Raw genomic sequence first — 17,328 nt, 5'->3', positions numbered from 1 at the left:
CTGAACCTCCTGATGGCACCTGGTATTTGGACTGGATGGGCCATTGGCCTGATCCACCAGTGGCTTCTCTTATGTTCTTATGTTCTTAACTTTCAAGAGGGCTAAGAGGAAGATGTGGTTAAAGGTTTCATGGTATTAATTACTAAGCGGGGATAAAACGAAGTCAAAATAGGGCCTCCGAGGCATATGCTTTTGGGAGAGCATTATTCTTCCACCTCTTCTGCACAAATGGCATTCAAAGAATGATGCCAGGCATTATTGCTTCTTCTCTTCCTACTACAGGGGTCCCCAACCTTTTTGAGCCTGTGGGCACTTTTGGAATTCTGACGCAGCGTGGTGGACGCAGCCGTGTCATGGCTGCAGCAGGAGGCGGAGTCTGTGGCTGCCGTAGCTCGCCTTCACCCCCACACTGAAGATCCTTGTGCTCTGTTGACAGCTCCTGCAGAAGCAATATTTTTTAAAAGTCTGCATGCCAATCAAAGCTTCAATGTCCAATCAGAAGCCTTGCTGGGCAAAAGCCCCACTTTGCCCCGCTCACTTTCTAAAAAATACTTGGTGGGTGCCAGGAAAGGTGTTGGTGGGTGCCATGTTTGGAACCCCTGTTTGGGATCCCTGCAGGCACCATGTTTGGGACCCCTGTTCTACTATGACCACTAAGGACATACGTGTGAAATTTCATGGGTAGGAGAGAAGGCTACTTTCTACTCTGTCCCTCCGTCCCATTCCCCTTCATTCCAACATCTCCCCAGAAATGCTCACCTGGATCTCTTCTCCCCTTGCCTGAGATATTTCCCCAGGCTCTCTTCCTCTCCCCCCACCCCCGTGTCCCTGCCAGGGGTCGTTTCGTAGAAAAAGAGCTAGGGGAACTCATTAGCATAACTCATTAGCATATGCCACACCCCCTGACATCACCGGAAGTGTGTCATAAGGCCACACCCCCTGACATCACCGGAAGTGTGACATAAATACTTGCAGAGTCAACCCTGCTTAGCTTCCAAGATCTGCAGTTCTTGAGCTGATGGGGACCTCTGGACAACCTGGACAGGTGGCACGCTAGTCTTAGTGGACTATATCTCCCCTCAAAAAAACCAGTGCTTTTAAAAAAGTGTGATGGCCAATGAGGGGCCCGGCGGTGGACCTGCAAGGCTGGCGGGAGTGCGAGGAAGCCCTGCGAAGGCCCCCCGCTTCCAACGGTCCTGGCCGCCGCCGCCGGCCTTGCGGCTCCACTGCCAAGCCCCATCAGGGGCCCGGCAGTGGACCTGCAAGGCCAGTGGGAGTGCGAGGAAGCCCCACGAAGGCCCTCCCTGGCCCCAGGCAGGCAGGGGTGGGGAGAGGCAGGGAGGAAGCAACATACCCTCCTTCTTCTCCTACCTCCTCCTGGCTGAATGAGGGCCGGAAGCGGGGCGGCCGGAAGCAGGGGGCGGGACTTTGTCATGTACCCCCCCGCACCTCACCCAGGGGAACTGTGATCCCCCGCGTTCCCCCCCGAATCTACCTCTGCCTGTAACTGTGACTCACTCTGTCTCTCCAGCAGTGGTTTGCACTGGGAGACATTTAGCTCTTTCTCAATGTGAAGATGGGGAAAGCGTGTAGAAAACGAACAGGTCAGCGTGTCGTGACCCACCTCCACTTTCACTGGCGATCCAATAATCATGGTTTTCTCCTGGATGTTCCCGTTGAACTCCGGAGAATGGTCGTTGACATCAAGCACGGTGATGAAGACTTCCGACAAGCTGTACTTCCCTTCTGTATCTTCTGCCTTCACGTAGAAGTTGTACTTGGAGGTGACCTCAGCATCTAATGTGGCCCATGGCTGGGTATAGATAAGCCCAGTAGATGGGTGGATCAGGAATCTGGAAAACAGCATAGAAAGGATGACGTTCACCTCCTCAACAGGTCAGGCCTCTTTCTGGCTGTGTTCATAGGTACCATGTGCGGATTCTTACGCCCTTTCAGGGTATGGTGACTCTAGTCCCAATCCTGTCACTGAATAGTATTTGCTTACTTATTTACAAGGCTCATTGGTCACCTAAAAGCAAAATACAATATAAAGAAACAAACCAATGTATCTCTTCAAGCCTTGCCATAGATGACCCAGCCCAGCCTTATCCTGGAAGCTAAGCAGGGTCAGCCCAGGTTAGTAATTGGATGGGAGACCACCAAAGAATAACCAGGTCACTATGCAGAGAAATGCAATGGCAAACCACCTCTGTTAAATCTCTTGCTTTGAGACCCCTATGGGGTTTCCATAAGTCATCTTATTTATTTATTTATTTTTGGATTTATATCCCACCCTCCCCGAAGGCTCAGGGCGGCTAACAAAGAGGCACGAGCGCTGAAGTTAAAACAGATAAAAGCAGAATAAAACAATACATCTTAATTTTGTTTTTGTTTTGACACTAAAGTGTCGGTGCTCTAGATGCCACAGAAACATTAATTGCAAGAGGGGGTTCTGGAAAAAGTTATTAATTCCAGGCCAATAACATACCTCCTAGCAGCACAACCATCCCATCTTCATCCAGGGATGTCTCGCACCCCATTTAATACCCGCACAATTGATGGTCGAGGTGCGATGATGGGGGGTAATGATGATGGAATAGTGGTGGCGGCGGCTCCTACTCAAAAGCCTGTGATTGGACAGCACTTACACCACACACACACACACCCCTCTTCAAAGCCAACAGCAATACAGTGCCCAAGGTCAACAGTCATCCAGCATTATTCTTGTAAACAGGCCTTCCGGGATAACAGGAATTAACTTGCAGATGCAAAAAGGTAGTGGTGGATACTTCCGGTTTTCGGCACTTCAGCAATGGCCGCGGCTCTCTGTTCCTCCGAGAGACGTTTGCCATGAATCGGGGATTTGGAGGGAGCTCGATTGTGTGCACTCTTCCATGGAGTCCATAGGCAATGGGCTCCTAGCCAGGGGGCTTTTGAGAGCCCTACCTCCGGCTGACAGCCGGCACAGGGGGGCTACTCTCTGCTCCGAAGGTCCTGCCCTGATTCCCAGTATTGGATTCGAAGCGACCACTGGGACAAGTGTATGAAGGTTTGGCGATTTTACTCTGCCTAGCGAGATACCAGGGAGACCCGTTGGATCATCCTTGAAGACGGATGAGTGAGTTTAAGTTAAAGCGAGACATCAGAGCCCTGTTGCGAAGACCCCACAACTTAAAGTTGAAGATGGATGAGTGAGTTTAAGTTTAAAGCGAGACATCAGAGCCCTGTTGCGAAGACCCCACAACTTAAAGTGGGAAGGGGGAGTGGAATGCCCTACCCCCTCAAGCGATTGAACGAAGCGGGACGATGGGGGACTGAGCTAACAGTGGCAATGGATTACAGTAGAAGGACTAGATCAGATAAATTTTCCAATAAAAGCGTTTACAGACCTTTGAGACTTTGGCAACTTTAATCAGTAAATGTAAACAACCCTCCAAGATGGCGATCGGAAGCATTGAGGGAGGTGGGACACAAGCGTCTCTCAGGAAGAACAAAAACAGAGGGCTAGGTCAGGTGACCTAACCATAGACTCTTCCTACAGCATAGAATCGGGTGCCATCTGCTTGCTAAAGTGGGATATTTGACGGGAATGGCTTTAAACATGGCGATACTTCTAAAGGATGAGGGTTTATAACAAGAAGCAGCGAATCTTGGATTATAGACAAAATTGAGACCATGACTAGCTTATATTGGATGGTGGCAAGCAGATCAAAAAGCGATAACAAAGGGTGGACTACTCTTGTACTATAAAATCTACATGCAAAGTGAATGGCTGGTATCTCTAACCAGAGTGTGAATGAAGCAAGAAGTGAGTGAAAGCCCTGGAAAAAGGAAAGCGGTACTAACTGGACAGAGCCTGTTTCATTAAAGCTGTTTATGAAAGAAGAATCAACAGAGAAGGAAGAGGATCAATTGTGATGACTGTATTGACTGAGTGAATCTAGGCTCCACAACGTCGTGTTTGTGGGGAGGGAGGGAAAGCATAATGGGAGATGTCAACGTCTTTTAAGGTCTCTATATTTCTTAATTAGCTTTGGAGCTATTCTCTGTCTAGACAGATAAGCTGGATTCTAACTTGAAGCGATGAACAAGGAAACTCCTCATGTCAGAAGTTAATTGCTAAGAGTTACAATTTTGTATCTATAAACATATGTAACCTTCTACACTTGGGCTTTTAGTGCCTTCTTCTCTGTCTCCCTTAGTCTGTAGTCTTTCCCCTCCCTTTTTTTGTTATAGTTATGTAGTTATTTTAGAAATGCAAATTTAAAAAATCCCCTTTGGGGGGCAACCTCCCTCCCCAAAACCCCAAAAAGGTGGTGTGGGGGTTCCTAGAGTCCTGTTCTTGGGGCAATGAGCTCCACTCCACCAGAAGATGCCACAGCTCTGCAAGTCCTGCTCCATGACCTCATAGCGTCTTCTTCACCAATTTCACACAAGAGCTGCGCAGTGGTCGCGCCTTCCTTTGCCTCGCTTCTATTGGTCAATTTCCCACTCAAAGCTGTGTGGCTGCATTTTGACCCGTGGCTTCACCCGATTTCCCCCACAGTTTCGTGATCCTGTTTTTTGAGGATCACAGAACCATGGGGGAAATCGGGCAAAGTCACAGGTCAAAAGGCAGCTGTGTGGCTTTGAGGGGAAATTGACCAATAGAAGCGGGGCAAAGGGAGGCGTGATCATGGTGCGGCTCTTGTGTGAAATCAGTCCTTGCGTTCTCACTGCAAGGTATACACAACAAAGCCTCAGCTGTGTGGGTGAGGGGACGAGGCAATACATAGGACAGGTGGTGCTCCATAAGGAATATAAGGCCTAAGTTGTGTAGTGCTTCTCACATAAATAAACAATATTGGTACATCAATGGATTGGGGAAAAAAGCACAATTGATATTTTTAATCATAAGGCTAAATATTTACAAAAAAAGTATGGTGGTAAAGATAAATTTATACAAATAGGCATTGTATGAGATAACTTACTATACAAAATTAAGATGTAAATGGAACCCTCAGTATTTTGTTCATCTGTTTTTGTTTGTTTGTTTTTTAAAATAAAATTCTTTTTTTAAAAAAGGAATATAAGGCCTAAGTTGTGTAGGGCTTCTCACATAAATAAACAATATTGGTGCATCAATGGATTGGAAAAAAAACACAATTGATATTTTAATTATAAGGCTAAATATTTACCAAAAAAAGGTATGGTGGTAAAGATAAATTTATACAAGTAGGCAGTGTATGAGGTAACTTACTATACAAAATTAAGATGTAAATGGAACCCTCAGTTTTAAAATGTATTTTGTTCGTCTGTTTTTGTTTGTTTGTTTTTTAAAATAAAATTCTTTTTTTAAAAAAGGAATATAAGGCCTAAGTTGTGTAGGGCTTCTCACATAAGTTTGGCCCATAAATCAATATAGGATGGCTAGGCTGAGCCTGGAAACCAGTGGGAAGGTTGGTGTGCAGGGATATGGGTACTGCATGTGTTTGTGATGTTGGTGAGGTCACTTAGTCCCTTCTGGCTACAACCTGAAAGTGACAATGGGTAGCCCTAAGAATTGCTGGTTTTACCATGTGGTTTCTGGCAATTCCTAGAACTACCTCTAGTCATTTCAGGTTGTACCTGGAAGTTGTATATCAGCACAGAGGAGGCCAGCATTTTTTTAAAAAAAAAATAATCTTCCCCCACTGCTTAGAGGTTTAGAATGTCAGGTATGGGATAAAGAAAGGGGGGAACGAAGTACTTTTCTCCCTTTCTCACAATACAAGAAATCGTGGGCACTCAATGAAATGAATGAACAGTAGACTTAGAACAGATAAGAGGAAGTACTTCTTCACTCAAAGAGTAATTGACACGTGGAATTCACCATATCAAGAAGTGGTGGTGGCTACAAGCATAGACAGCTTCAAGAGGGGATTGGATAAGCATATGGAGCAGAGGTCCATCAGTGGCTATTAGCCACAAGGTGTACAGATGGAACACTGTGTCTGGAACACTCTGTATTCTTGGTGTTTGGTCAGTGAGAGGAGGAAACAGTGAGAGGGTTTCCAGACTTCAGGCCCTGCTGGTGGACCTCCTGATGGCCACTGTGTGACAGAGTGTTGGACTGGATGGTCCATTGGTCTGATCCAGCATTGGCTTCTCTTATGTTCCTTTGTACTTATGCTTGGTGTGGCTGCAGGCAACAGCAGCAATTGGCAGGAGGTTTCCCACCATAGCAAGAGGCCTGGCAATCCTAACTGAATCGGTAACTAGTGTAGATTTATTATTATTTATTTATTACAGTCAGCTTCTATACCGCTCCGGTTCACAATTGTGCTGCAAGCGCATATATTGATCCTAATTCTATGGCCACATTATTGGGGGGGTGGGGATGACTACCAGCACCCGGGTGGGTTCGCTTGTTCTCGCCTCTCCTCGGCAGTCTTTCTGAGTCAGCCGGCATCTGTGTCGATCCTTCCCGGTGTTGGTCTTCCGGTGCGTGGCCCGCGGTGGCCCGGCTCAGCTCTGTCCATATCCGGTTCCGCTGTGCCGGCGCCGCCCACACCACCGTGCGCTTCTCTGTTGCTCCTCCTCCCCCGTCGACGGACAGGAACCAGGTACTGGGCGCTGTTGTTTCTTTCGGCCACCAGGGATCGCCGTATCGCGTCGCCACACCACTTGCTGCCGTCATCGCCGTCGCACTGATGCCACCGCCATTGCTGGTCTCATCGCCGCTGCCGCCGCCGCCAAACTCCACCACGTCCCCATATGGAGGAGGGTGCCCCCTACCCTTCTAAGGGTAGGTACCCATTTATCTACTTGTATTTCATTTAACTTTCGAACCGCTGGGTGGGCGGGAGCTAGGACTGGGGCCGGGTGCTCACCCCGGCCACGGTGGGTCTCGAACAGCCATAGGGTTGTTCGCTATGATGTTACAGGCAAGCGTTGTTATTGCTTGCGCCACCGCTCCCTTACCTTAAAGTAAACACAAGTCATTCTCCACATCTTTCCTCGTCAAAAGACGTTGGCATTCTGTACCAGATGAAGCTTCCAAACCATGGAGGAGCCTGGCTTCAGACATGGAGGAAGTACCTTGCTGCATGTGGTCAGAGAAAGCCTGTTGGCTTCTTTTCCCAGTCGGTGCTAGTTTTTAGTGCAGTTTAATAACTTTTTTTTAAGAAACGAGGAAATGATCTGGAAGGCACGAGGCACTGCTCCAGTGCTTGTGCATGGCCATCTCACCAACCTTTCACTCAGCGGGGGGCACTGCCATGCAGTCCACTCGCCACCAGTGTTCCCTCTAAACTGAGTTAGCGTGATCTAAGTCCCAGTCTTTTAGCCTCCAGCGCACCCATTTTTGTCTGAGCTCAGGAAGAGATGGCTCCAAAGCAAACTGATTTATGCAGCCGCCAAATCGCTCGCTCACAACTTTAATGCCAGCAGCTCACAAAGTAGGATTTTTGCTCACAAGACTCCTCAGCTTAGAGGGAGCGTTGCTCCCACAGCAGCCGTTTTCCACAGGGCAAACTGATTTCTATCGTCTGGAGACCAGTGGTAATTCCAGGAGCTCTCCAGGCCCCACCGGGAGGCTGGCAACCCTAAGGCTAGGTCTGAATCCAAATCTACAATACCAAAAAGCACCGAGGTCAGGGACACAGAATTGCCTGACTCTTCCTGGCCCGAGAGATGCCAGGTTGGCCGCTATTAAAGCCAGGGCCTTTTCAGTGGTGGCTCCACACTGGTGGAATGAGCTCCCACATAACATCAGGGCCCTGCGGGACCTTTTACAGTTTCTCAGGGCTGTAAAATGCAGCTTTTCCACCAGGCCTTCGATTAGGAGCTGCCACTGATGATGAAGAAGAAGAGATTGGATTCATACCCCGCCCTTCACTTGGAGTCTCAGAGCGGCTTACAAACTCCTTTCCCTTCCCCTCCCAACAACATGACACCCTATGAGGTGGGTGGGGCTGAGAGAACTCTGACGCAAACTGCTCTTTCAGGAACAGCTGTGCCAGAGCTTGTGACTGACCCAAGGTCACATCAGCAGGTGCAAGTGGAGGAGTGGGGAATCAAACCCGGTTCTCCCAGATTAGAGTCCGCACACTTAACCACGACACCAAACTGGCTCTCAGTAGTTAATACAGCAACATGTGGTTCTGGTGTACTGCTGATCAGTTTAGATGTGATGCTGAATATTATCCAAGATCTCAGGGGCCGCTTTGTTTACAGAGACTTATTGTCAGGCATTCTGAGTTTCATTTTGAATCCCGTTTTGCTTATATTCCTTGTTAACGGTTTTCATGTTTCTGAGCAGCAAAGCACAATGGATTTCTCCCCAAACACAATCTCGGTGCTGGAGCAAGAAAGAACTACTTCTGGATGCTGTTGCGAAGAACAAGGTATTAAATCAGGCCCTGAATAAAATAAATCCGTCAGCCACGCAGGCAGGGAAAGCCTGAAAGAGGCAAGATTTGGCTATTTTGCTAGCTTTGTTTCAGATATCTTTTCAGAAGAAGGAAGGCAAGAACGAATCCTTTCCCTCAGATCCAGAAGGCAAGAGCAAACCATTTGCGCGCAGAGTATTCCCCTTGGGGACATGTGAACTGTCCCAGAGTAAGCATTTTTAAGGATTTAGATTAAATGACTGTAGTCTTACTTCCCGTCCTCCAAGTCTGGAGGCCATAGGAAAGCGCAGCCGTCCATCACAGAAACATCCATCACTAATCACTGCAAAGAACCAGCTGAATTTATTTTAAAGCCCCCAACATTAAATCGAACTCAATGGATCTGACAAATATTAGTACAGATTTGGGCCGAAAAAATATATATGGCACCAGTGCAATCCTAAACAGATCTACCTGGACTGCGGTCAGACGGGCAGCTTGGCGCAATATGGCACCGCCTCTAACTGTACCAGCTTAAAGTGTCGCGGGGCATCCAGACGGCATACCCTGCTGTGGGTTACCCGTGTGGACATCCTGTTGTCAAGCATCTACATTACTGCAGTGCCTCAGCCATGGAGCGCACTGCCTGGTCGTTTTAAAAATGCGTACACGCACATATGTGCACACGTGTGTGCATATGCACCCATGCACTCATGTGCATGGGTGCATATGTGCATCTAGGCAAAAACTCCAGAAAAACCCCACCCTAGCGGCGGGAATGGATCTGCAGGTTCAGACCTCCAGTCTGCTTTGTATGTGCTCCCCCATGTTCAGACATCCAGCCACATGTGATGAATGTGTGGGAAACCAAAAGCATGACATGTTATGTGGTGGCTGTTTATTCTGGTTCCAACTCCTTGTATGATGGGGTGAGTACAACTCAGGAACGGCTGAGAGCTGTGGCTGTGTGACCAGACCCATTTAATCCGTTTGTGAAAAGTGCCTATATTGGGCTTGTTATATGTTAGGTCTGGAACATTCCAGGACTATCTACCAGAGACTGACTGAGCTTGGAGCTCCAGGACAATAGCCCACCAGGACTCTGGAAGTGACCAATGAGAAACTAATGTTATGTAAATAGCCTATCGCTGTTGCCCTGAGGTTTCTAGTCTTGTTCCTAAATTCACTTAATAAAGTAGAGCTGTTCACTGCAATGTGTCTTGAACCCAGTATTTAACAGGGCCAAACTGCCAGTTGGAACGTAGCCCCAGAATCCAGGCCAATTCAGTGGGGATTACTCTTAAGAAAGCATTCTTTGGATTCTGCTGCACATTTACTCAGATTTGTTCTGTGACACTCGGCTCCCCTCTCCTTCTGCTTTCTCCCCATTGTCAAACATTGGATTGTAAAAGTCTTTATGGTATCAGAAATCTTCACATGCAGGCAAGGCACTGAAATAAGAGCGTTAATATCTTCTTGCAGAGTGCCATGCCCAGGGAAATCCCAGGAGGCAGCTTTGGTTTCCTTTGACGAGCAGCTGGAAACTTATTTTTTCAAACAGGCCTTATCAAGCACCGGCGGATGTGGTTTTTAATAGAGCTTTTTATCACATGTTGATATTTGATTATAGTTTGATTGGTTTGCATTTTGTAAGCAGCCAGGAGTACAGTTTTCTATCGCAAGAGACTAACAGGGCAATCCTTGGAATAAGCCCAACTTGAGTCAAATTCTGAGTAGACCTTTTTAGGATTGCTCTTTAACACTGCAATCCTAAATAGAGTTACGCCCTGCTAAGCCCATTGACTTCAGTGGATGCAGAAAGGTAAAACTCTGCTTTGGATTGTACTCGGATATATTTAACAATGACCTCCTAAAGTAAAGTGTCACATGCAAGATTTGAAAAACTTTAAATGGACACAATACCGTGAATACTGGAAGTAAGTAAACATCCACTCCCTTCTTCCTTTGGGTTGCTAGCTTTTACACCAATCCCTCTAGCTGCCCTTTTACTATTACTTTTTAAAAAATACTTTATATACATACAACCTAACAAACTACACACTAACTAAAATTACAGCTACACAACGACCATATATCATAATTATTGCTATCTTAAGTCAAAGTTTTTCTCTTCACGTTAAGAATAAAAATCTCATTCTGTTGTTTCAATATGCATAAAGTTAAAGCTATTAACAATGCAAGAATTCGTAATGTAATATAAACATTTATTCTTAGATTAAAGCTATTTTTTGCCTTTCTTTCCTTTCTTCTTGCTTTTATAGTCCCGAGGTGGTTTGGGTGTTGCTTCCCCTAATTCTGATTCGGATTCAACTTCTGAGCCGCCATCTGTGGGTGTTCATTGACTTCCCAAGTCCTGGGAGCTATCCACTTTTCCTTCTCCTTCTGTGTTCTTTTTGTCTTTTTCTGAATCTTGCTGTCTTTCCAAAAACTGCTTCGCTTTAGTAAGAGAGTCAATCTTTTCTTTTTTGCCTTTGTAGTTGAACATCAAGCCTTCAGGTAGTATCCATCTGTAGGTGGTGGACTTATCCTGTAGATAAGTGGTTAAGTTCTTGTATAATTTTCTCTTCTTCCTTATCTCAAATGGAATGTCTTTTAGGATTCTGATCTCTTCTTCTTTGATTTTCAGTGTAGTCCCGGATGTTGCTTTCAATATTGTATCTCTTATGGATCTCTTAGAGAATCTGACATATATTTCATCAGGCAGGGTTTTTTTTAAATAAATTCTGAATATGTCAGATAGGCCATATCCATTTTGCTTTGTAACACTTTCACCTTGATACCTGTCACTGGTGCAAGCACTTCGCTAAGGATTTCTTTTAGATTCTCAGGTTTGTTTTCTGGAACACCCTGAAAACTCAGCACATATGAAGATTTTTCCATTTGTAGCTGCAAAAGTTAAGTTTTGTCTGAAGACCTTTCTTTTTCCACATCTTCCAGTCTTTGATCAATTGCTTTCGTCTTGTTTGCCACTTCTTCTGTTCTTTTATTAGACTCTTTTAGCTGTTTTTGTAAAGACTCCAAGGTCTTGTTGATGTTGGTCATCTGTGCCAATAGAGGTCGCAATGCAGTATCCAGCATGCCTGGAAAGTCAAAGTTCGCTTCCGGTTTGGAAACTGGACATGCTGAGCTGGAAGTTCCTTGTTGAATCTTCGCTTTCGCCACCATCTTTTCAGCCCGATAAGACACTGTTTATACTTTGGGAAAAGTTCGCTTAAGTCATTAAAAGTTTATTAGCACAAATGCTTTTAATTGTCTGGCATTGTGCTAGTTGAAACCAGCAATCTGCTCAAATTCTGCCACTTTCTGCCCCCTGTAATTCTTTTAAATCTTCTTTGTCATTTTCAAGGGGTGGGTAGCCTCCTCCCCCCTGCTTCTTCTTGGGGGCACCTGGACTAGCATCTTACGATCCACTTCATCAGGTAAGAGAAAGTATTTTTTATTTTCGCCCAGTCTGTTGTTCGCTGGTTCGGTATGCTTGTCTCATGCCCATAATGGTATAGCGGCAGCAGGACCTATAGGGACAGGAGGGAGCCTCAATCCTTTGGCCTTGGCCTTGGGAGAGGCACCCCCATTGTCCAGAGCCAGCCAGACTCCCTCCCCACGGGCTGCTCTCTCCAGAGCTTCGCAGGAGCACACCCGCCAGCAACGCGCCAAAACTGGAAGCCCTTTTACTATTACTTTTAATAACCACGAAAAGTTATTCAGCTTCATGCCATGCAAAGTTTCAGCTGCCTATTTCTACTCATTAACCCTCTGTTAAAGGGACAAGGCATTCCCCCTCTTAGCCAGCTGGCAACTCTACCCTTTGCGGGCATTACAGCTATGATAATGGATCAGATATCTCAGCCAGCTTTCTGGAAACACAAATGGTAGGACAGTCCGCAGAGTGTGAGTTGAGCCCCAGGGCACAGATTATGTGGACGAGGAAGATAGGAGGGCTTTGCTTTGCTTTCTGTAGCTTTCTAAAATAGTATGCAGAGAAGCAGTCATAAAAAGTGAGGGTCCAGCCGCCCTGCCCTGTGAGGTAAGCACTGCTAATAACACCATTATAATTCCTTCTGATGGCTTTTGTTTTTTAAGCATAACAGAAAAGAGATAGCCCATCCCCCAACCTGTTTAATGTCTAAATAGAAAATACTTTTTAAAGGAGATAACAGTATTATTCATTTTTGTTGATACTGTTTTTAGAAGCCCTTTTGCAAACTGGAAGAGTTACTGATTTTTCTGGACATTCTGGGGCTCCATCCAGGGTGGCCCAAAACATTTTGCCACGCCAGTCAGCTCCACCACATCATCCAGTACTGCAGTCCACTCCTGTTATTCCTTTCAGTGGTGCAGTGCGTGTGTGTGTTCACACATATCTCAAATCCTGCACACCTTCATATTTACCCCAAAGAGAATTGCTGCCAGTTCCTAATATTTTACTTGTATTTGTTTGCTTGACTGTTGTTTTTTTAAGAAAACACTGATAATCCCGCCTTTCCCCAAACTGCAGCTCACAGCATCAGTTTCAAACCGATTGCACACCACATCGTGCGCGAAAAGTAAATTCTAATACTATGAATGTTAAAGCCTAAAACAGTCTCTAGTGTTCCAGCACAGTCTTGTTCCCAGGTTACAGTCAACACAGATACACATTGTTTGTAAGAAAGAGCAAATGCGCATTCTCTTTACAAAATTACAGGAACCAGGACCTTGAAAAATACGGTGCTTGAATCGCAACACTGAGCCGTGTACATGCGTTGAATGTAATATGAGAATTACTGACAGCACGTATAAAGAAAAATTAAGTGTATACTGTACTCAGATCGTACTCAGATTGTACATTAAGTGTGTACTGTACTCAAATTCAGTTGTACGTGCATTGAATGTAATATGAGAACTACTGACAGCACGTATAAAGGAAAATTAAGAGTTTACTGTACTCAGATTCTACATGCGTTCCTAGTCTGAACAGGGCTTCTGTTATTTGTACGGTCAGATTGGATTTGTGCAGGAGAATCCAGTCCTGTTCACATTGCTTTGTGTCAGAACACCATTTCAGAGAAACAGCCTGCAAAAGACACACCTTCTCCTTAGGAATATATTTCAACATCGCTGATGCAAAGGTGGCAGAACTCAAACCCTGCATTTTTCTGAAAAGATCAAACAATATCTACGTATTTTACACTTACAGATCTGCTCCTGCTCCGTAGATGGAATATTTCAGTTCACCCCAAAGTCCAGAATCTGGATCTGTTGCCTTAAGAAGGGAAATACAAAAATGGGTTAATTGAAATGCAAGTGTGCCAAAGAGGCCGACTGGTCACTGTCCTTACCTGCACACTCCTGTAGCAAAAGTCAGAATGCAGTTCTTTCCAGTGAGAAAAGCGGCTTTGGAGGGGTAAGGAATGGAGAGGAGGGGAAGAGAGTGCTTAACCCTTGACTCACCTACCCCTTTTCTACTCCACGTTGTCACTCTAGATCAGGGGTCATTTCGTAGAAAAAGAGGTGCAGGAGCTCATTAGCATAACTCATTAGCATAACTTATTTGCCTATGCCACGCCCCCTGACATCACCGGAAGTGTGTCAGAAGGCAACACCCACCGCTCAGGCTCCACTGGACTGTTTTGGATTGCTAGCTATTGGGGGGTGGGGGAACGTGCAGATCTGCCCTCGCAGAGGAGGGAGAGCTTGTACCTGAATAAAACTTGGTCTTAAAGGTGCCACTGGACTGTTTTGGGTCGGGGGGGGGTTGCTCTGCAACTTACCTGGCTGCTTCTTGCTCTGACTGAGGGCTGCTGGGATCAGGGGGCGGGGCTTGTTGCATGTGCCTGCCCCCTGGGCTCTTTACTGCCGGATCTCCGCTCCTGTGCGCTCCTGTGCGCTCCTGCAGGAAATGACCCCTGCTCTAGATACACCCTCTCCCCAGTTCCCATAGCATGCTTTGAGAGGGAAATGTGCACTTGGAACTGTGTGTGTGTCCTTAAGGGAAGAGATGCCAGAAAGGGGGCACAGAGTGGAGAATCAGTGGACAGGAAAAGGATATCTCTCCCCTTCGCTGCTTCTCTTCACTACTTTAAGGGAGGGGCTGTGTAATTATTCCATGTTTTGCTGTGTGTGTTTCTTTAAATGTTTGACTGCAGTAATAGGAGAAGAATGATAGAGGAATATGAGTGTATCCTGATTGGCTGCTGACTGCGAGTGTGGGAGGAGGGGTGTCTATGAGGAGATTCTGTGATATCACCAGGGCTATTTTTGGGCAGGAACAGAGTTCCGACTGGTTCCCAAGTTGGCCACGCCCAGCAGGAACTCATTAGCATAACAGGCCACACCCAACAGCAGAAACACATTAGAATTGGCTACATTGGGGTGTGTGTGGCCTAACATGCAAAGGAGTTTCTGCAAACAAGGTCAACAGAATAAGAAGCAAAAGGTGGGCGTGGCTGGATTAACACACCTCTGGTAACATGGGTGTGTGGCCTAATATGCTAATGAGCTGTGCTGTCAGGGGTGTGGCCTAATATGCTAATGAGTTTCTGCTGTTGGGTGTGGCCTATTATGCTAATGAGTTCCTGCTGGGCTTTTTCTACAAAAAAAGCCCTGAGAGGGACAAGTATGGAAGAGTTCTGAAGAGAGTTTATGTACAGAGAAAGTGTTTAAAGGAAAAAACTGTTTCCCCTAATAGCAAGGACATCACAGGCTGTGGCTCAGTGGAAAAGTCTCTGCTTGGCATGCAGAAGGTCCCAGGTTCAATCCCCCACATCTCCAGTTAAAAAGAACCAGGTAGCAGGTGATGTGAAAGACCTGTGTAGGCCTCATTCTGTGACCATGGAGAGCTGCTGCCAATCTTAGTAAACAGTACCGACTTTGATGAACCAATGGGCTGATTCAATGCAAGTTTGCGTCATTTAAGTTGCCCCTTCCAAAGCTGCTTTTTTCTCTTATGAAAAGCAGCCAGCGTTTATTACCCAGGCTTGAAGGCAATGTATATTTAAGCACTGAAAATTAAAAAGGGGGGGAAATGGGCACTTTCCTTTTATAAAAAGACATTTTCCCTTTTCCCTACAACATTTTTGTAAAACTTCAGCCGTAAATTTCATGGGAGGGTTTGGATAATGGAAGAAAGCCAGGGGTATTATTGAAAGAAATGTAAGGACACAGCAGCAAGTGGTTCATTCAAATGCCACTCCAGATATTTAGTATAACGCACTGAAAAATTATTACCTTTCAAGAGAGACTCTAGGAGTGGTATAAATTGTGCCAGCATTGTGTAGTGTTCACTGGAGTTCACTAGCTGTTACCCAGTTGATGATAATATGGTATTCTTCTTTGTCAAAACTATTATTTTACTAAAGTAGCATTTCACATTAAAAATGCACGTAAAGTGCACATCATATTTTGCTTATCTGTAGATATCTGCTCTCCTGCCAACCTAGCAGTTCGAAAGCAAGAAATTGCAAGTAGATAAATAGGTACCACTTCGGTGGGAAGGTAACGGCGTTCCGTGCGCCTTGGTGTTTAGTCACGCCGGCCACATGACCACGGAAACATCTTTGGACAGCGCTGGCTCTTCGGCTTTGAAACAGAGATGAGCACCGCAACCCTAGTGTCGGATTCGACTGGCTTTCGAGCAAGGGAACCTTTACTTTTACCTTTAGATATCTGCTAGATGCCATTGATCAGCATTGCTCCATACCGGCTTTGGGCCATCAGGATTGATCGTGTTGAGCCTAAAACCAAAAATGCCCAAGACCAGCACAATATTCTGCATGGGACAGGAGTTGTTCACGAATCCTGGCTGCGAACCTCATCCTGGAAAATTCCTGGAGATCTGGGGATGGAGCCGGGGGCAGGTGGAGTTTGGGGAGGGTGCCTCAGTGGGGCATGATGCTAAAGTCCACCCACCAAAGCAGCCTGTTTCTCCCAGGGGACCAATCTCTTCATTCTGGAGAGCAGACGGAATTCAGGGTTGCCAGGTCTGGGTTGGGAAACACCTGGAGACTTTGGGGGTGGAGCCAGGAGAGGGCGGGGTTTGGGGAGGGGCCTCAGCGTGGTACCATGCCACAGAGTCCACCCTTCAAAGCATCCATTTTCTCCAGGGGAGCTGATCTCTGTCAGCTGGAGATAGGTTGTAAAAGCAGGAGATCCCCAGGCCCCACCTGGAGGCTGGCAGCCCGAATGTATTTCCATGAAATCTCCAGGTCCCTCTTGGAGAACCACAACAAGCACACAGGGAACACGGCTAAGTTAGATAAACACAGAAAACACATTGTGTTGAAATAATAAACACAATATTCACATGTACTTATAGCTAAATATATTTGCTTTTGATACACAACGTCAACTCTAGTGTATTGTAAACACTTTCAAACTACAACATCACATTTCAAACACTTTCAAACTAAGTTATATAACACGAAGAGTCCAACTGTCTCCTTCCTGATGGAGGATAAATACCAACGTACAGTTATTTGCACCGAACAATGCAGCAACCTATTGTACATTTCCCAAGTGATGATCCATCAGGTAAAGCAGGCAGCTCCTAATGTAGCCAATCCTCCAAGAGCTTACAGAGCTCTTCTTGCAGGGGCTACTGTAAGCTCTTGGAGGATTGGCTACATTAGGGGTGTGCCGCCTAATATGCAAAGGAGCTCCTGCTACAAAAAGAGCTGCCCGGGAGGCGTGTTGCTAGGCCTAGCCCTCTTGGAGAATGGCAACCCAACCTCTACCTAATGCACAGGGCTTGTGTGAACATGTTAATGAGCTATCGAGTCTTTATTGTGATGACTCCCCCTCGGTATAGAATTTCCTCCCTCTAGGTCTTTGTCTCTCGTTATGGGCCTCAGTCCAAATGGGGCTCTTATTAGGGTGGGAGAATCTGGGGACGACTCACAACCTTCCTTCCTGTGTTGGGCTCCTGTCTCTGCAGCTTAGAAAATGGCAGCCGTTTCCTCATCTTAGTACAACTGGTAAT

General features: G+C 46.1%; 1 protein-coding gene across 1 annotated transcript in view; it reads right to left on the bottom strand.

The window, feature by feature from the left end:
* Nucleotides 1-17,328, bottom strand: part of CDHR1 (cadherin related family member 1) — a gene marked incomplete at its 5' end in the record, with an annotated part of 63,427 nt that overhangs the window by 18,435 nt on the left and 27,664 nt on the right. Inside the window, 2 exons of the mRNA XM_015416744.1 lie at nt 1,625-1,853; nt 13,547-13,614. Coding sequence (XP_015272230.1) covers nt 1,625-1,853; nt 13,547-13,614 — 297 coding nt within the window. The remainder of the gene's footprint in view (nt 1-1,624; nt 1,854-13,546; nt 13,615-17,328) is intronic.

The sequence above is a fragment of the Gekko japonicus genome, unplaced genomic scaffold (genome assembly GCF_001447785.1).
Source record: "Gekko japonicus isolate JY-2015 unplaced genomic scaffold, Gekko_japonicus_V1.1 scaffold2881, whole genome shotgun sequence".
NCBI classification, from domain to species: domain Eukaryota; kingdom Metazoa; phylum Chordata; class Lepidosauria; order Squamata; family Gekkonidae; genus Gekko; species Gekko japonicus.
Note: the sequence above shows the minus strand (reverse complement) of the source record. Positions and strands in the feature narration are given on the sequence as shown.